We start from the raw sequence: 20,486 nt of genomic DNA, 5'->3' as shown, positions 1-20,486 counted from the left end.
TCCCCATGAATGTTCACCACCTTTTTATTATATTTAATGGTGTGCACAGTATGAGAGAACAAACTGGGGGAACTTCTGCACTGTGGGAATGAGTGAAGACAAAGCGTGGTACTGACCGTGTGGAGATGCGTTTGACGGTGATCTGGGGGCCGTAGTTCTTGCCCTGCACCATGGTCTTACCGATGGAGCGCACCATGGGCAGAGTGTACACTCTGGGGGCCAACAGGGGCCTCAGCTGGCCCTGAACGATCCCCCAGGTACCCGCGTTGTAGTGGGACGTACAGCTCTGCGGACACAGAATCACATTTACCATCATTACATACTGAGATACAGCGTGTGGTGGCTTTTAAATCTTAGTTTATAACATCTTCTCGAAGCAAAGGCAACCTCTGAATAGTGTTGGAAGATGGTTTCATTAGATAACATTTTGACATTTGAATTGGCTCTTGAAGCTGCTTGCTTTGTGTCCTGTTCTTTGCCCACCTGGTTGTTGGGGCTGAGGTTGAGCAGCCTCCACGAGGAGTACATGAGGTCGGAGAAGTGGTAGAGGAGTCGCAGCCGAGCCCTCACTGCCTCGATGCTGATCTCTCTCAGCCCGCTGTACTGAGGAGGCACCGCCACAGGAAGACCCAGCTGGAGAGGGACCGACGAGCCTGAAGAGGAGGAGGAGGAAGAAGAGGAGGAGGAGGACGGAATTAGACAAAACGACCACGAAGGAGGAGAGAGGAGGACAGAGCAGGGAGGAATTACAAGAGGTGAGGAGAGAGAAGTGAATACATTAAGAAGATATAATGATTTTAACTTGGTGAGGGCTTGAGCCCCGGTAAGCCCGTATATTAAGACGACGGAGCCGGGAGACTGTGTGTTGTCGGAACAGGGGACCGACGTGTAGTCTGTCATGTGTCGCGGCCGAGTCACGACAAGAATTTATGACTCTCAATCGTCTAATCTGACATAGTGACCATCGTAACCGTCTAAAATATTGTGTAGTCTGATCCTGGCATTAGACAGCTGTGTTATGACGGTTAGGATGTGTGTGTGTGTCTAACCTGGTGCTCGAGGCGGCACACAGGGAGCCGTCCAGGCGGCGCTGTGGCAGCGTCCAGCGGAGATCTGGTGGATGTTTTTGCCCTGCAGCGCCGTCGCCACCGTCGGTTCTCTGACGTGGTTGGTGTGGCCCAGACCGAGCTACACAACACAGTTACAACAAGTCACGTCAATCCATCATTTATAGGAAGGTATCACCAAAATTATACATGACTTTCAACTTGTGGATCAGAGCATAAGATTGTGATTCGATGAATAAACTTTGCTCAATTTCTAGTTAACTGAATGCTAAAAATCCCTTTTTTCCAGAGCAGACTCTGGCTGAAGGTTATGAACAGTGACACTGACTGATTAATGACCTTTCAGTGTGTGTGTGCGTGTGTCTGTGTGCGTGTGTGTGTGTGTGTGTGTTTGTCAGCAGGTTACCTGTCCCTCTGAGTTGCTGCCCCAGGTGTAAACGTCTCCCGTGGAGGAGAGCACCAGAGTGTGTTCGGCTCCGACAGCCACGTCCTGGATGTGGAACCCGGACAGAGCCGGAACCTGCTGGGGCCGGTTGTGGTTCCTGGCTCGGCCTTCTGGTAAACCAATCAGGCGGTCTGCACAAAAAAATTATATGTTGATGAAAAAACAACAACACAAATGATCTTAACATGAACTTTATTGTGAAAATACAACCGTTGTCCACGCACAAAACGAAAGGTGAACGAAAGTTTGCACCCGTTTCTTTATCAATTAATCTGCTGATTATTTTGTTAATTGATCGTTTAGTCTGTTAATCATCAGAAAATAGTGAAAAATGTAAATCTTAATTTCCCTAAGCCAAAAGTTATGTCCTCAAATATCAAGTTATGTCTGACCAACAGTCCAAAAAATAGGTTTAGTGTCATGTAAAACTGGAACCATTAAATATTTGGCTAAAAAATTAATAAAAATAACTAACGATTAATATCCCCCTGATACACTAATCGTTACAGCTCTAATCATTATATTATTATTATCATATTAAAGATCAGGTGGGGAGTAAAGACGTCATGAAACCGTAGCGTACCTTGGCCAAACGTGAAGACTTTGCCATCTTTGGTTAAAGCCACAGAGAACTGTGTTCCACACGCCACCTTCTTGATGGCGATTCCACACAACACGTCCACTTTCTAAGGAATCAAACAATTTAAAATAAACCTTCATTAAATTCCCTCAAAAACTAAATCATATATGATTGTTTTCACAGGTGAACATCACGTGAAGCAGGAGGCCTCATGAAGCGCCTACCTGAGGGGAGGACTTGGCGGTGGAGTTGCCGAGTCCCAGTTTCCCGTAGTCTCCGTCACCGAAAGCCCAAACCATCATCCCGTCAGCGGAGACGACTAAAGTGTGGTTCAGACCACAAGCCACCTGAGGAGGGAACACATGTCAACATAAACTCTGAGAGGTCGTCAGTCATCTACTGTGTGTTCACTAAACATTCAAAAGATTTCAGCTGTCAAAACACAAGAAAGCAAATAGTCAAAAGATGAATTATTCTTTCTGTAGACCTGTTTATGAATATGGTCGTTGTGACATACAGACTCAGCATCATAAAATAAAAAATAGTAGAGTCTGTGAATTTGTTAAATAAATGTCAACATCTCCCCTTGGTAAGGTCTAACCTGTCCGACTTGGTAGCCCTCCAGAGCGGTGACCTTCTCCGGTAGCTTCTTGTTCGAGGTGTTTCCCAAACCCAGCCTACCGTAATCACCGTTCCCAAATGAGAAAAGCTTTCCGTCAGCTGTTACCACTGCCGAGTGTTTGAACCCACAGGACATCTGAAAGAGAGAAAAGTGAAGAAGCAAAATCCTGTATTACTATTACGTCTCTACTTTTACCAGAACTGAATAAAATCCCTTTTTTGCTGAATCCTTTGTGTTCCTAACAGACTGACCTGCACCACCTCCTCTCCCTGCAGCGCTTCGATCTGTCTCGGCCGGCGCTGGCGGTCGCTGTTCCCGTGGCCCAGCTTACCGTAGTCCCCGTCCCCCCAGCTGAACACCTCGCCGCTCTCCGTCAGGGCCATGGAGTGACCGTCGCTGCCGCATGACGTCACCAGCTGAGTCACAACGAAACCTGAGGGGCAAAGAAGACGACCACGTGGTCAGGATGGAGGTTAACACATTCAACTGAGTTCACACTACACAATTTGAGCCCTGATTTTCTGCTCCCCGACTGTTTTTAAGAGCTTCCCGACAAAAAGCCCCAAATCTGAGGCAAATCGGCGTTGGCGTCATGTGTGAACTGCTCAAAACTGAGAGCCGAGAGGCACGCGGACGCTCACCAACGCCTTGCAGACACATTCCAGATATCTAGCAGACTAAATATCTGAACCTGTCGGGGGAGTCTGTCGGGGAGCTACAGCCAATGAGCGAACGGTAAGAAACAACAGATATTTCAGCGGCACCTTGAAGAGCCGAGATGACGGTGAGGAGGTGCAGGTCGTCAGAGTTGCCCTGACCCAGACGGCCGTAGCTGCCCTCGCCGCAGGCCAGCACCGTCCCGTTAGGCTGGATCACAAAGGTGCAGTTCTGACCACACACCACCTGAAGGAAGCAAACACAGAGGAGACAGATCATTATATGCTGGTGGTCCACAGCAGATAAACAATCTGATTTTAAGACATTGGAAGACAGGGATCAGATGTTAGGATACTCTTCTAGGTTTATTAAATACAAGAAAAAATATAAATAAAAATTTGCAAATATACTATTGCAAATACTGCATATATTGTAGATGTATAATTCATGAGGAAATGTAAAAATGTAATAACAAATATAATAAAAGTATTTAAAAAAAAAGGAGGCTTTATAATCTTTACTAATTTGTACTAATGCTGATGTGACTGGATGTGATTAAAGGCAGCAGGCTGGTGTAGTTAACAAAGACATGACGTGTGTGTTTACCTGTTGAGCCTGAGAGAAGGACGGGGCGGTGGTTGGCACCAGGATGTTCCTGCCGGCCTCGGCCAGCTGGCCGTGTCGCCCTGCACCCCACAGATACACATCACACTTCCCCCCCAGGTGCCAGTCCTGCAAACACACACACATACACACACCCAGAGAGTTATTACCGTCAGAGTCTGAGGAGAGTAAACCGTTTATTACAGCTAATCTGGGTCTCAATCTAAATTACCTCTGGTCTGGAGGTGGCCCAGGACATGATCTGTTCATCCATACCAGGCGCCCATTTACTGTTATCCTGGAAGAACAAACACCGTTATTATCTGCTGCAGAAGGTGTTGATTACGTTATAAATTACTGTTCCAACAGTGAAAGCAGCAGCAGCCTCCCTCACCAGGAGCAGAGCCATCTCGTCTTTGGGCACAGGCTCCAGGTCGGGAACAGCGAACGACTCGGAGAAGGTGGCGCCTCGAGCGAGGGCCTCCGCCGCCTTGACCGTTGTCGAGAAGCAGTCCAACCAGGCCCACTCGCTGGCACACCAGACGGCGGTGCCAGACTCTGGAGGGCAGTGTCGGAGGTTAGGAGGCACAGGGGGGCGACACAGGAGCAGGTCCAGGTGGAGACCCACAGCCAGGGAGGCGAGGCACTGCATGTAGGGGCTGTGGACGAGCTGCTCGCCACACACAACGTGGGGCTGCAGGTGGAGAAGAAAAGAAGACATCATCAACGAGAGTATAATAAACCTCAGGAGCTCCGCAGTTGTTCTTTGGTTAACAGGCAACCTGTTCTACCTCTTTGGATTTACAGTCTGCAGTCTGCGATTGAATATTTGTGAAAAATATACAAAAAAAAATCTCAAAATGATTAGTAAAATATGTGGGAAAAAAATGTGAAAACTGTCCAGAAAAAATGTTAAAAAAATATCCCAAAAATATGTGAAAAATATCAGAAAAATTACCAACAAATATGTGAAAAGTGTCTGAAAAATATCAGAAAATTTGTACTAAAATATGTGAAATAATTTGTGAAAACTGTCCGAAAAATATGTGAAAAGTATCCCAAAAAATTTGAAAACATTTCCACAAAATATTTGAAAAATATGTGAAAAATTATCAATAAATATCCAAAAGAAATTGAAAAATGTCCCCAAATATATGAAAAATATAAAAAAAATAAGTGAAACATATGTGGAAAATATCAAAAAAGAAATATCCCAAAAATATCAGAATATTATCACTAAAATTTGTGAAAAATACACATCCAAAACCATATGAAAAATATAGCAAAAAGAATGAAAAATTTGTGAAAAATATAAAAAAAAATATGTAAAAAATAACAGAAAAATTACCAACAAATATGTGAAAAATGTCCGAAAAATATCAGAAGATTAATACTAAAATGTGTTACTAATATATGTGTGTTACTGAAAAATGTACATCCGAAAAATATTAGTAAATAATAAATACATTACAAGAACATTGGCACCACACAAAAACAGCTCCTTGCCTGCCATGTTCATGAAAATAATAAGAGAAGTATTCCACTGCGTACATCATGTACAGACAAACTTTGCCCCATGATCTTCTTCTTCTATTGAATTTCATGGCAGTTGGCGCCCATACCTGTTGCATTACCGCCATCTGCTTGACTGTCCCTTACCCCGTGTGAAAGAGGCTTTAGATTATGAAAGAGTAGATAGATATTTAATACCTTCTCGTAGGCGTACTGCTCCTGCAGCATGACAGGCAGCCTCTCCAGGAAGGCCCTCATGCAGGGCGCCATGTTGAGGCCGACCACGCCCTGCTTCTTCAGAGCTGTGCGGCAAGTGGCCAGCACATGGTTGGACGCCATGAACTCTTTGGAGCAGTTCACAACCAGCACATCCTGGAAATGAAGCAGACCAGAGAGTAAATAAAGATTCATTTAAATTCAGTGATGCGGCTACAAACATGAATCCGGTAAAGATGTCGTACCTTCGACCTGTTGGAGCAGACAGCGACACCCACATCTGGGATCCAGACGATGTTCTGGATCGCACCTGAACCGGCGACTACTGTCTGGAGCACTGACCCGTCCTGTTGGACACACAAGGAGCCACAGTGTGCCAGTGAGATGTGAGTGTGTATCTGTGTATCTATGCAACTTGTACCTGCAGTATTTGCATACATCCTACTTTTTCCTCCATCTGTGTGTGTGTTTCTTACCCGCAGGGACCAGATGTTCATGAGGCCTCCCACTCCTCCAGATGCCAGAGCCAGACCGTCGGGGCTGAAGGCCAGCGTTCTAACTGGGGTGATGTGGCCCTTCAGCTGGAAAACACACGTTGCTACACTGCCTGACCACCGGGAAGACTGCAACACAGTGACAGCAGGTGAGTGGAAGAACGCACCGGCTGTTCTCCTACGACTCTATGTATGTGTAGAGAAAATAAACAGCATGATAAATTGGTATTAATCTGCAGGTTTGGTCAGAAATATTTAGAAGCTGAGGACAAATACCCTTCAACATTCATCAAATGACAGCAATTTAAAATAAACAGCAACAATTTCATTTCTACAATGTTTACATTGTAACATAAATATTGTGAATAAAAAAAGCAAAGTAATATCTCATGTAATTATTTATGAATGCGTGTTCGTACCATGAATCTAGGTTTTGCTTCATTCTCCCACCATCCCTCTGACTCAGAGGAAGAGGATTCTGGGAAGTTAGAGATGTTTTGAGGAACCGTCCAGACGGAGACGAGGCCGTTCTGGCAGCATCTGAAAAAAAAAAAAACAGCGACACATTAAAACCCATCAAACCACAGGTAATACTCTTTCATGGACATATATCATCCTTTTGTTACAAACATGCCAGGGTTGAGAATGACAATGTTTCCTTGACATAACAGCAGATAATAGGCTGAACAATTACTGCCAGCAGTATCTCAACTACCTCAAAAACATGAGTGTGGAGGAGGTGAAGAGAACACCTCATAAACTCTCCTTTCACACAGGCAGTCTGACCCTGAAATGTTCAGGAACATTTCCTGCATGGAGTCATGTGTGAACGGCAGCGGGAAACGACATTCAGGGAAATCTGTACTGCCAATTTCTCACCTCAAGACCTCGTAACATTTCAGGGAAAATGCCAGTATGGACATGTTGTGAATGAATGCAGAGACATTGCAGAGACAAGCACATAAAGGGTTACGTGCGTTCAAAGAAAGACGCTTTTATGTGGAGCGAGCCGATCACAGGACTGATGACGTGTTTGAATCTGCGACTTGTTTACAGTTCAGCATTTACCCCACTATTTTCACAGGGGATTTGATAACCAACAGTAGATTCATATTTGAAAAATGTCAGAAAAATGTGAAACATATCTAAATAAATGTCAGAACATTATTGGTAAAATATGTGAAATAAAATGAGAAAACTGTTCGAAAAATATCCCAAAAATGTTTGAAAATTATTAGTAAAATATGTGAATAATAAGTGAAAACTGACCAAAACAATATGTGAAAAATATTTTAAAAAAATATGTAAAAAAATGTAAAAAGTGAAAAAGTGAAAAATAAATAAATCGCAAGACTCCGTTCATGATGTCTTTGAATCTGCGACTTGTTTACGGTTTAATATTAACGCCAATGCTTTCGCAGGTAATTAATAAATATGTGAAAAATGTCCGAAAAATATCCCCAAAATGTTTGAAAATTATTAGTAAAATATGTGAACAATATAGTGAAAACTGACCAAAAAATATGTGAAAATATTCGAAAAACATCAGAATATTACTAGTGAAAAAACAAGTAAAAAGAATGACTGAAAAAAATCTGAAAATGTACAAAAATATTAGTAAATAAAAAATACATTAAAAGAATATTGGCACCGGCTCCTCACCCGCCATGTTCCTAAAAATAATAAGAGACATCTTGCGTACACGCACATCCGGCCTTTCCTCACGTTCTTCTTCTGTTGAGTTTCATGGCAGTTTGCGTCCACAAGTGTTACATTACCGCCATCTACTGGACTGTCCCTCGCCCCATATACTCCAGCATTATCATGGTATGTGTGAAATGTTCCTGAATGTAGTGCATGTGTGAACAGTGAAAATCCCTAGCGGTGCCTGAAAGGTTATCCCAGTAATTTACCAGGAACTGTGTGAAAGAGTCTAAATAATCAGGTATTAGAGGACCACCTACATGGCTAACATGCTGAGGTGCTTCGGGCCACGTCCCAGCAGGCTGCACCAGGCCACGCCGTTAACCGGGGAGGGGTGTCGAAGACTCTGCAGGCAGCGCCAGCCAGAACCAGAACCCGAGTCGGAGTGAGAGTCCGGACTGGCCCAGAGCTTCACCGTCTCCTCTTTGGCACAGGTCAGCAAGATCTGCCCAGTAGGACTCCACTTCATACTGGTGATTGACTCCTGTAAAACAACAACAACAACACGCAGAGAGATTCAGCTCTGAGGAGAAACTGAGAGAAAGAGTAGAAAGAAGTAGAAATAGTTTACCTTGTGAGCATCGATGACCACGATGGCTCCTTTTTCTAAAGGCTCTTTGGATCCGATCAGCAGCTTGCCATCTGCGTAGCCCACAGCGAACGGCTTGTCTTCACTGTTACCAGGCGATGTGCATCACTGCCACTGAGAGAGGAGACAAACTTTTACTAACAGGAGTTGTGTCCTTCAGAGTGTCCAGGCAAAAAAAGATTACCACAAAAAACACTCATAGATTTATCACTCATCCTCGTCTCCGTACCATCTTTCCTGTAGCAGTGCTCCAGCTCGGTGCGGTGCATAGTGGAGGTATCCAGCACCTCAATGAGGCCCAGAGATCCGTCCATCCGTCCCACCAGCAGCATGTCTTTGGGTTCCCCGCACCACAAGGACTCGGCCTCCTCTTTAGGCCAAGCCAACGCCGACACCCAGTGAGGCTGCACATCCAGAAGGCCCTTACCACCTAAAAGGAGAGGAGAGGAGAGGAGAGGAGAGGAGAGGAGAGGAGAGGAGAGGAGAGGAGGTCACAGTCAGTTAGAGCTGGTTATTTTATTACACTCAGAATATATATTACTATTCAACAGTTTGTAACCTCCTGCCGCAGAAAGTCCTCTTTACAAATAGATGTTATTTAGTTTAGTACAAAGTTTCTCTGCTGACAAAAACATTTGATTTGAAAAAAAATATCACTCTTAGAAACTGTAAATATGGCAATTACTCCTGCTTCTTTGTGTTTTTTGTTTTTTTTAACTACTCCTACACTTTACACTCTATATTTTTATATGTGAAATGTTTGTGAAGGTTCTAAGTCATCCAGGTCATGGTATCAGAATAAGGGGTTAAAACCCAAACAAAAAAAAATTCGGACATTTTTCTGACATGTTTTAAAACTTTTTTAAACGACATTTTAAAAAAAAAAGAAAATTCTGAAATATTTTCAGTCATTTTGTCGGACATTTTTTTGTACACTTTTCTGACATCTTTCGGACTATTTTTCTGACATTTTTTAAAACTTTTTTTTCTTTCTTTTTTTACTTTTTTTTTCGACATTTAAAAAAAAAAAAAAATCCCAACATTTTTCTGACATTTTTTCAGACATTTGTTGGACATTTTTTTCCCAAAAAAATCAACATAACAGCTGATTCCAAACTTTTCAATGGTAGTGTATGTTTACACTTGAGGTTATTGAGGTGTATAAGGACTGTGGCTTGAGCTAATTGCACAACAGAAAGATGTTGATGCACAGACAGAGTCACATTTCAACGGCAGCAGAGAAAATTGTGCTCCTGAAAGCTAATAAGAATTGTGGCCGTTGATCCTGGAGGCGACTGAAAGTGGCCAAGGCCAGATGGTTCATGCTGCAGGGTGTGTGCCGGGAGGCAGGAAATGATGGTTGGACCACATCCAGTGCATCTATTTTTAATGGGAGCTATAAATCTTAATGCCGTCTCATTCATATTCTGCTGACCTCACACAGTCCAGTGATACAAGCTGGCCCGCACAACAAAGACTTTATAATGAAACAGCTTTTCAAAATAACTCAAATGGAGCTTAACGTTAACACGCCGTCTAATAAAATTAAAACAGAGCGAAAAAAAATAAATGCTCACCATTAACTTGCCAGATGTTGACCATTTTATCCATGGCGGACGCCAGATATTTTCCGGTGACGCTCCACGCCAGAGGAGACATGCAAGGGTCGCTGGGAGATCCCAAACCGGACATGCCCTCCTCTGAAGAGCCGTCACTGATGAGAGAACACAGAATAAACAGGCATGGCTTTATTTATTTGGTCACTTGGGAGGCAGCTGAAAATAAAACATCTATCTCACCTTATAAATGTGTTATTGAGGAAAAGTTAGCACACACAAACACCTAATAAAGTTGTTATGTGGAACGTGTTAGCAGACTGTTGCCTATTTACACATCAACAGAACAGCATTAGCATTCGAATGAATTAGGGCTGGGCAGTTTAAAGGCTAACTCTAGTCACAACAGCGCCAAAGAGTATGGAAGCAAAGAGACGAAACTTTGGTGTTTTTTGACAACAGCTGCTGATGTATAAAGAGACGTCTGTAAATCAGAGGATCATTTTCCCAGCAGGAACACTTAAATATCCCCCATTTAAATTATTAAGTCCTAAAATATGTAAAATTAACTGAAACTTTTCGGGCATTTTAAGGACATTTTTCTGACTTTAAAAAATAAAAAAATTCTGACATTTTTTTTTTTACTTTTTTCTCTGACATTTTTTTTTATTATTTATTTATTTTTTAATTCAGACATTTTTCAGACATTTGTCGGACCATTTTTGTACACTTCTCGAACATCTTTCGGACTATTTTTTAAAAACTTGTTTGACATTTGTCGGACCATTTTTGTATACTTCTGAGACATCTTTAGGACTATTTTTTTTTTACATTTTTTAAAACTTTTTTTCTGGCATTTTCTAAAAACTTTTTTTGGACATTTTTCAGAATTTTTTTTTTTTTAAATTCAGACATTTTTCAGATATTTGACCGACATTTTTTTGTACACTTTTCGGACATCTTTCGGACAATTTTTCATTTTTTTTTTTACATCGGGACTTTTTTTTTCTTTTAACTTTTTTTCCGTCATGTTTTTGACATTTTTTAAAAACCTTTTTTGTCCCGACATTTTTTTTTTTTTTTTTTTAAATTCGGAAATTTTTTCAGACATTTGTCGGACCAAAAAATTACATTTTCCTGACATTTTTTAAAAACTTTTTTTTGACATTTTTCTGACATTATTTTTTTTAAATTGAGACATTTCCAGACATTTGCTGGACATTTTTGTGTACATTTTTTTTTTTTTAATTTTCTGAATTGTTTTTTTTTTTTTTTTTTAAATTCAGACATTTGTCGGACATTTTTGTACACTTCTGAAACATCTTTCGGACTATTTTCTTTTTTTTACATTTTTTAAAACTTTTTTCCTGACATTTTTTTAAAACTTTTTTTGGACATTTTTCAGAATTTTTTTTTTTTTTTAATTCAGACATTTTCAGACATTTTCAGACATTTATTTGTACACTTTTCTAAAAACTTTTTTTGGACATTTTTCAGAACTTTTTTTTTTTTTAAATTCAGACATTTTTCAGATATTTGACCGACATTTTTTTGTACACTTTTCGGACATCTTTCGGACAATTTTTTTTTTTTTTTTTTTTACGTCGGGACTTTTTTTTTCTTTTAACTTTTTTTCCGTCATGTTTTTGACATTTTTTAAAAACCTTTTTTTTTCCCCGACATTTTTTTTTTTTTTTTTTTAAATTCAGAAATTTTTTCAGACATTTGTCGGACCAAAAAATGACATTTTCCTGACATTTTTTTAAAAACTTTTTTTTTGACATTTTTCTGACATTTTTTTTTTAAATTCAGACATTTCCAGACATTTGCTGGACATTTTTGTGTAAATTTTTTTTTTTTAATTTTTCTGAATTTTTTTTTTTTTTTTTTTAAATTCTGACATTTTTTCAGACATTTGTCAGACATTTTTGTACACTTCTGAAACATCTTTCGGACTATTTTTTTTTTTTTAAATTTTTTAAAACTTTTTTCCTGACATTTTTTAAAAACTTTTGGACATTTTTCAGAATAATTTTTTTTTTTAATTCAGACATTTTCAGACATTTGACCGACATTTATTTGTACACTTTTCGGACATCTTTTGGACAATTTTTCAATTTTTTTTTTTTTTTTACGTCGGGACTTGTTTTTTCTTTTAACTTTTTTTCAGACATTTGTACACTTCTCAAACATCTTTCAGATAATTTTTTTGCCATTTTTTAAACTTTTTTTCTGACATTTTTCTGACTTTAAAAAAACATTTTTTCGAAATTTTTCTGACTTTTTTTTTTTTTTTTTAATTCAGACATTTTTCAGACATTTGTCGGACATTTTTGTGTTCACTTTTCGGACATCTTTCGGACAATTTTTCAAGATTTTTTTTTTTTACATTTGGACTTTTTTTTTTCCTTTTAACTTTTTTTCCGTCATGTTTTTGACATATTTTAAAAACCTTTTTTTTTCCCTGACATTCTTTTTTAATTCGTACATTTTTTTCAGACATTTGTCGGACCATTTTTGTACACTTCTCAAACATCTTTCGGACTATTTTTTTTACAAAAAAAAAACTTTTTTCCCCGACATTTTTCTGGGATACATTTTTTTTTTTTAAATTTCGAAATTTTTTCAGACATTTGTCAAACTATTTTTTACTTTTTTTTTGACATTTTTTTTTTTTTTAAACTTTTTTTCAGACATTTTTTTAAAACTTTTTTTTTTCTCATTTAAAAAAAAAAAAAATTGGGACATTTTTTCTAACTTCCATTTATGTCCATCGCTCACTTTATGCTTCTCTGGGAAGCAACCAGTTAAGAAGTTTAATTAATAAGTAAGTAAGTAACTAGTTATAATAGTAAGCATATTTATAATATTTTTATTGTTCAACACAGAATATTTCAGTTAAATAGAATAAAAATAATTTAGTTTTACTTTTGTATGGCACTATCTAGGCAGATGTTTTACTGGTGTCCGGTAGTCGCTTTCAGTCCAAAATGGCGGAAGCGTAGCTTTGCTGCTGGAATTGAATTTCACTTCTTAAAAACATACGTTCTTTGGCGTAGCTGCCCGGCCCCTAATAATGTCAGAGAGCTCAGTTTTGTGACTCCAATCAACTGATAGAGCTGCACAGTGAGCTGTAAATATAACACTGTGGTTTCATTAACATACTGACGTCTCTGGAGGTGGAACATGGGTCTGTAGTTTCAGAGACTTACTCCTTATTGAAGATGCAGGTCTGCTGGAGGGTGTACTGGTTCTTGGTTACGTTCCACATCCTGACCGTCCCGTCGTTGCCACTCGTAGCCAACAGGCCTTTCTTACTGCACCAACCACACGTGATGACCTGAGTGAAAACAGACTTTATTTAATACCAGTTTATATCACACTATTTTCAGTTCACTTCTAGCCCACGCTGCTGACTCACTCTGCTCTGGTGAGCTTCCAGCTTGATGAAGGAGCACTTCCGCAGGTCCCCCGCCATGTCGGCGAAGGTCTGCGGCCGGCTGTGGTTGTTGTCGCGGTCGTGGGCGGCCAGCGTGCGGACCAGCTGCTGGGCGGCCCACTGGCGGTGCTGAGAGGAGAGCCTGGAGGACAGGCAACAGGCCGCCAGAGCGTTGGCCAGCTCCAGAGGCCCTACAGCGGAGGGATTATGGGAAGGATGGGCATACAAATGCGCAATTAGCCCTGCTCGACACGGAAAAGAAGGTGACAAGGTGGCCCGGTGAGTGAGAGAAGGAACAAAAATGACAAACATAAAAACACAAAAAAGGCACAGAAAAAAACACAAAAGTGACCCGAGAGAAACAAGCTGCGCACGAGCCACGTGTGTGCATGAAAGCTTAACAGACATTACTGATGATTTATGCCATTACTACAAGAATTACACAAATACATGACAATAGTAATTATGAGATGGTAAAAAATACATACAAAACATTGCCTTTGCAAAAAATATGATAGGATAGAAGCAGTTTGTGTTTAAAGGGATAGTTGGGATGTTTGTCAGTGTTGTTGTATGAAGTACTTCTCCATAGTCAGTGTGTTACCTACAGTAGATGGAGTTTGGAGAAACAGACAGGAGTACCAGCACATATGTACACACCCATAAAGTACCTCATACAACCCCACTGAGAAACACCTGAACTATCCCTTTAAGGTCAAATTACAAGAACACATTTTGAGACCACAAAGTAAATAATTCTGACACATTCTTGAAAGATAAAAGTAATTGGAAAATATGCAAGGAAAACAAAGCAGCAAATCAACTTAAAAGTATCTAATATCTACTCACTTATCACAAAAACGACCAATTAGATAAAGAAATGCACTGAAACAGAGACAAACAGACTGGACAACACAGAACAACAGTTTCTTTTTATCTCCTGCTCCTCTGAGTTTACAAACCTCTTTTCTCCATATCAGCCTTGTCATAAGCAGGTCTGAGTCTGGCCCCTTTATCAGCCAGCAGGGCCACCAGAGCCTGGGTGACCACGAAGTTGGGCGAGGTGACGAGCTTGTTCTCCTCGGCCACGCCACGCAGGAAGCTGGGCAGGAACTTCCTCTGGATGGGGTCGTCCACTGTGGTTAGATTCATGCCGGTAGCTGCAGAGATCAGGTTCTGGAGAGGAGAGAATATTGAATCATATATATAAAGAGAGTGTGGACAGAGCCGGGCTAACTGTTTTCCCCTGCTTCCTTTATGCTAAGCTAAGCTCATAAAGCACCAGACTGATGGGTTAACGTTGTGTACCTGCGTGCAGAGTTGCACCAGCAGCTTGGCGGCGTTGGGACTGTTGGAGGCCAAGCAGCCCACTGCTGTGCTGAGGTAAGCCAGACATGAGATGGGTTTGCTCGCCTTGGCGGCACCGCGGGGCCTTTCAGCGTGACCGGAGCCCGCTATAGGACTGGTGGAGAGACCGGCTCGGCCCGCCGCCGCCAGGCACATCAGCCTGACCAGAGTCCTGATGTCGGTTAGACCCAGAGACTCCAGACCGGCTGCAAGGCTGCAGCTGGAACCGCTGTGTGGGAGGGAAGGAAGGAAGTCATGTGTTACATAACAGACTGAACGTTCTGCTCCCTGACTGACGTCTGTTAGATCACAGAAAGGTTTAACCCGTGAAGATTTGTTCCAGAGTTGTTGGTGTCAGCTAATCAGAAAGACAGACTAGTACTTGATAAAGATCTTCATGCACAGACAGACGGAGGACAGACAGATGGAGGGGGTGTGTAGTCATGACTACCTGACAGACAGCAGGGACAGCGCTCTCATCACCATGGTCCTGGCCAGCAGCACCTGGGCTGCAGCCGTCACCCTCCTCAGCGCCATCACTCGGTCATGAGGGTTCTGGAGGGCGGCGGCCTGCTCGCCGAGGGTCACTCTGCCCGATGAACTTTTGTCCACCGAGGTCTGACAGCCTGAACACACAAACACACTCAGATTACTGTTGTTACCTAACGAGGGCTGAACCAAAACGCTTTACTTCAGTTTGATTATATTGATTATATTATATCAATAATGGGATGTTGTCCTCCTCACCTATCTGCAGCAGGGTCTCCTCCATGCTATTGGTGGCAGTCACCATGGCAACGGAGGCTCCCAGCGGGTCGCTGTCAGGGAACTGGACGGCCTCGGGGACGATCCTGCGCTCACTGAGACCCAACGGTCCGGCCAGAAGCTCAAACTCCTCCTCCCCCGTCAGCTTCTCGTCTTCGTCGACGTCCAACATGTCCCAGTCCTCTGCAGCGGGACGGACAGACGATTTAAAAATCAAAAATAAAAATACAAAACATTCTGTGTATCAAATACATCACATCACATTACAACGTACCTTCATAGACACTGTCCTGCTTTCCCAGGAGGTCAGGAGCCTGTCCCTTATACCTGAAGACACATCACAGAATAAGACAATATGAGGAGTTTTACTTCCTTTAAATAATGAGGCAGGACAAAGTATTACAGAAATAAAACTAAATGCCTAATGACTCCAACATAATACAGAGTCCATAGACAGAGGGACAGGTGTTGTGGTGAATATTGGTTTATGACTGAGGTCCAAATAGTTCTCTCAAATTACAATAACATTTTTTTTTATAAAATTAAGGAGTGTGAAAACTTTAAAAAACATAATTCATAAATAAACACACTAACTAGTACTCTGGGAACGCTGTTACATAAGTCCTAGTTAACTCTCTGGAGTCCAGGTTGATTTTGACTTTCTATGCATTCCTTTATGTCTTTGTTCAGCACCTTTTAAACTCCTTAACTCACATGCATCAGTACAAACTCAGCTATAAGTCTGTCATCTCATTTTGTTAATTCAATAAAGTATAAAGCTGCTTGGAATAAAAAAAAAAAATACAATAAAAATGTACAAAAAAAATATATTATTATAGAACACTTGTAGGTTGTGAAAAATATAGTTTCACACAAATACAGTAGAAGGATGTAAGAAATCAAACTATAAAACGTGTAAATAAAACTATTGTACAAGTGGGACAGTTACATTTTTTCAACACAATTACAGTAACAATGCTGGATTGTTTTACGTTCATATCGATACTTGGGTTTAAAAAATCTGGTTAATTATCAGCTGATATTCTTTTTTACATAAACACATAACATATCTGTGTTTGATTAAATTCTGATCATAATCTAAACAACTGTTAAAGTGGTGATAAACCTTTCACTTTCTCCTTGAAAAAAATAATTATGCTTAGTTTGATGTTCAGTTCCAGATTTATTTATTTATTTATTTATTTATAGGTATTTATTACTGTTGAATTGTTTTGACAGGGGGCAGGGGTATCGGCCGATTTCCTACTCCAAACTATTGTTATTATATCGGCCTTTAAAAATCATCAGTCAACCTCTAGCCAATATATCTGCCATAAGCTAACATCAGCAGATGTGTCATCTTACTGTATCAGTCCAGCTTTAGTAGCTCCATAACTTGTAAGGACCAAGTCGTAATGGGGTAAAGATATTCATATTACTAAGATACAGCCATAAAACTAATGTGCTTCCTTGTCCACCTGATCTTTCCCAGGTGTGCTGCGTACCTCTCCACGATGGGGACTTTGGCCTTGCTTTTGATGGCCAGGTACTTCTCTCTGCAGCCGCCACACAGCAGGTAGTAGGGGTTCCCGCTCCCACACTCCCCTCCGAACCAGCCGTCTACGTAGGAGCCGTTGCTGCGGTAGCCCTGCCGGTTGGCGCTACGGCCGCAGCCCGGGTGGCTCTTCTTCATGTGCTGATTGAAGTTGGCCACGTTGGCCTCGCACAGCTCGCACACAACCACTTCATCTCGATCGTCGGACTCGCACACGTGCTGCGAGGTGAGGGACAATCACAGAGGAGCACACACACATTCACGTACGTGAAGGGACAAACATCAGCATCCGTGCAATGTGACGCGTTAGAAGCATGAATCAACGAGAGCTTTGCATTAATGAGTTCCAAGCAGCAGCCAAATAATCAGCACTGAGAATGATAATTTTGTTATTGACAAGTCTTTCATTCCATGCCAGTTAGATCAGTGGAGAGAGCTCAGGAGGAAGAGTGCTAGCGGGCATTTCGGCGTGCAGATACACAGTGGAAAGCGCTTAGAGTGATCGCATCTGTCCGGGTCAAATTGATCGCTGTAAGCCGATGATTATTATAACCGAATATTTGTTGTTGTGCATCATTTCTAATGCAGATTACCATCTAACTGACATCTGTATATTTATTAAAGCTTCAGTAGGCAGTATATTTTTGGCATCATTGTCCAAAAATTCCATAATAACATTTCAGCATATTGTAATTCAAGTGTTCTGAGAGATAACTAGACTTCTCCTCCTCATGGCTCTGTTTTCAGGCTTAAGAACATCTAGCCCGTGACGGGAGACTTTGACCAATCACAGGTCATTTCAGAGAGAGAGCGTTTCCTATTGGCTGTGCTCCGGTCATGTGACTGGAACTTGGCATGCCGTTAGGAGCACCGGAGGACACAGAGTCTCGAGGAAAAGTATCAAGGGAGTAAAGTAAAAAACAAAACAAAAATTTAATTAATGTTAGTCTAATTTAGTTTTAAAATGTCTTTCCGTATGTTGTCATGCATGAAAAGACCCAAAATGAACGCTGTAAGCAGACTACTTGATTATTTGAACAGTATTTGTAGAGGAATGATTCTGTCCCGAGCTTTTTGATCACTATAAGCGGTTGATCGCTGTAACCGTGATCACTATAAGCGGTTTCCACCGTAGTATAAATGAACTGTGAGTGAGAAGTGCTGCAGGTAAAGAGCAGAATGGTGATGGCGGCCCCTCTGGACGTAGCATAAAGTCACACACACCCATGTTGGCCAGTCCAGTACCTCCGGGATCCACATTCCCAGAATGTCGGTGTCACTGGCAAGGTCCTGGCCGAACATGGCCTCCATGGTCTCCTCGTCCAGGTCCATCTCCAGCTCCTCATCCAGGTTGAAGTCGTAAAGGGCGCCCGGGTCTTGTTGCTGTTGGAGGGACGAGACTTCCCGCCGTGACTGGCTGTGGTGGGCCTGCACCGAGCGGTACAGTCCAGCTTACAGAGAGAGAGACGAGGAGGTTTAAAGTGGTTGTGAGGAAGATAAACAAGGTGTGGAGAAAGGTGTGTATATAATATTCGTACCAGCGCGAGCTAACAGCGTGCGTGCAGCCAGGTCAAAGCGGTGTTTCCTACCGACAGCAGAGCGTCCTCTGAGTGGACCGCCGCTGGAGGCTGAAGCGTTGTCCTGTTCCAGACCCTCGGGACTACAACATACACAAAATATAGACTTTTTATATACAAATTTACAATTTCTGACATTCGGTATAAAGTAAGTATTTTAATAATAAGACGTCTATTATGAAAACACTTCCAATCGTACCTCTCGCTAAAGCCCTCCTCCATCTCTGAAGCATCTGCACTGGCGATGTCTCCAGGTGAGCACAGGTACGGGCTCCTGTCCAGAGATTTGCCTCCAGTGGAGGCCGTTGCACCCGGACAGGACGAGTCAGACCCGTCGCCGCCGACGCCGCTGCCTCTGGTGTTAGGCTCGTCGTGCTCCTCCTCCGTACCGGGATGCTCTATCATCCACATGGCCAGAACCGTGATGTTCTGAGCGTCTGCTTCTCCTCGGGCCCCTGAGGTAACAGGAACACACACTCAATATACCACACAATGATACTCATACCACAAAGACTGATCAGGACTGATGTTGGTTAAAAGATTTAACTCTGTGAAAGTGGAAAATAATATCAATATTTAATCTTATGGCATTTTTTGACGCAGGCTTTTTTGTCCTCTGTGGACATCAGAAGAACTTTTTTAAAAGACGACAACTTGGGATGTAGGAATTGTGATGAGCATTTTTCTCTATTTTCTGACATTTTTATAGACTACATAATTAATTAATCGCAAAAAAACTGATTAATAGATAAATCAATTATGACGTTATCAGCTCTTTCCCTCGCTCTGTTGTGATGTAGAAGTCATAGTGTGCTATCTAATAACTTGTGTCGTTCAGAATAAAAATTCAGCTTCAAAGCACTGAATTAAATGAAACGAAAGTGCAGATGGGGGGGGCAGAGAGGTGAGACTGACCGGTGGCCTCCAGAGCTTTGGTGATCTGGCGCAGAGAGAAGCCCATCTCCAGCAGAGGCACAGCGATGGCCGGGGGAGGAGGAGACGTTGACAGCCTGCTGCTGGGGTCCGACAGAGCTGGAGCAGACAACAACAACACAGTTATATAGTTAGCCAGAGCCTTCTATTGGGGAAGACTTCTAAAACATTTTGTAATAATTAAAAAACACAGTGAAGAAGATTTAAAATGTGTGCAGTTTTTGTTGTCTTACATTAAGGACACACTGAACAAGCTTTTCAACAGCGATGTTTACATGCATGTCAGTCTGGCATACTTACAGGTACCCGTCCTGTTCTGTTGTCTGGAGGGCTGGGAGTCCGGGGAGGTGAGACTCTGCCGGCGGCCGACCTCTTCAGAGGGAGAGGTCGGCAGAGAGGACACCGGAGGAGTCTGAGCTCGACGGGTTGGAACCAGAGTGGTAGTCGGGTAGCTGGAGAACATTTGCCTGTTCACATCACAGAGAAAGCGTTAAAATAATCATCTCAGTTGAATCATACATGAGAAACGAGGCTAATCATGAACACTACAGCTGACTGACAATATGCGCAGCCATCTGCTCTGACCTGAGGAGGCTGAGAGGCATGACCCCCGGAGACTCAGAGGCCGGGACGGTCTCCGTGTCGGTGACAGGTGTGGTGGCAGTGGTGGTGTCCTCCAGCGAGGAGCTCATGAAGGAGGTGGTGCTGGAGGCAGAGGGGCTGGTTGTGATGGGGGTTTGTGCCAACTGCTCACCCTCCGTACCTTCCCCCTCACCTTCTGGTTCACTTCTCACTCCTGAGGGAAACACAAAAGAGAGATGAAGA

At 42.0% G+C, this 20,486-nt stretch overlaps 1 protein-coding gene across 1 annotated transcript in view; it reads right to left on the bottom strand.

The window, feature by feature from the left end:
• herc1 (HECT and RLD domain containing E3 ubiquitin protein ligase family member 1) overlaps positions 1 to 20,486 on the bottom strand; it is a 68,414-nt gene that overhangs the window by 8,486 nt on the left and 39,442 nt on the right. The window contains 35 exon segments of the mRNA XM_037793032.1: positions 117 to 286; positions 484 to 653; positions 1,050 to 1,188; positions 1,474 to 1,643; positions 2,096 to 2,198; positions 2,317 to 2,439; positions 2,694 to 2,849; positions 2,966 to 3,147; positions 3,479 to 3,617; positions 3,978 to 4,103; positions 4,207 to 4,272; positions 4,369 to 4,668; positions 5,685 to 5,858; positions 5,948 to 6,049; positions 6,179 to 6,382; positions 6,616 to 6,736; positions 8,161 to 8,384; positions 8,472 to 8,579; positions 8,581 to 8,603; positions 8,719 to 8,919; positions 10,067 to 10,203; positions 13,258 to 13,385; positions 13,467 to 13,675; positions 14,447 to 14,660; positions 14,793 to 15,060; positions 15,283 to 15,457; positions 15,579 to 15,779; positions 15,871 to 15,923; positions 17,102 to 17,370; positions 18,376 to 18,602; positions 18,690 to 18,811; positions 18,928 to 19,183; positions 19,644 to 19,760; positions 19,962 to 20,128; positions 20,247 to 20,457. Of these exon segments, the coding sequence (XP_037648960.1) occupies positions 117 to 286; positions 484 to 653; positions 1,050 to 1,188; positions 1,474 to 1,643; positions 2,096 to 2,198; positions 2,317 to 2,439; positions 2,694 to 2,849; positions 2,966 to 3,147; positions 3,479 to 3,617; positions 3,978 to 4,103; positions 4,207 to 4,272; positions 4,369 to 4,668; positions 5,685 to 5,858; positions 5,948 to 6,049; positions 6,179 to 6,382; positions 6,616 to 6,736; positions 8,161 to 8,384; positions 8,472 to 8,579; positions 8,581 to 8,603; positions 8,719 to 8,919; positions 10,067 to 10,203; positions 13,258 to 13,385; positions 13,467 to 13,675; positions 14,447 to 14,660; positions 14,793 to 15,060; positions 15,283 to 15,457; positions 15,579 to 15,779; positions 15,871 to 15,923; positions 17,102 to 17,370; positions 18,376 to 18,602; positions 18,690 to 18,811; positions 18,928 to 19,183; positions 19,644 to 19,760; positions 19,962 to 20,128; positions 20,247 to 20,457 (5,755 nt within the window).

The sequence above is a fragment of the Sebastes umbrosus genome, chromosome 2 (genome assembly GCF_015220745.1).
Source record: "Sebastes umbrosus isolate fSebUmb1 chromosome 2, fSebUmb1.pri, whole genome shotgun sequence".
Classification (NCBI taxonomy): Eukaryota; Metazoa; Chordata; class Actinopteri; order Perciformes; family Sebastidae; genus Sebastes; species Sebastes umbrosus.
The sequence above is the reverse complement of the archived record's forward strand: the minus strand, read 5'-3'. Positions and strand labels throughout refer to the sequence as shown.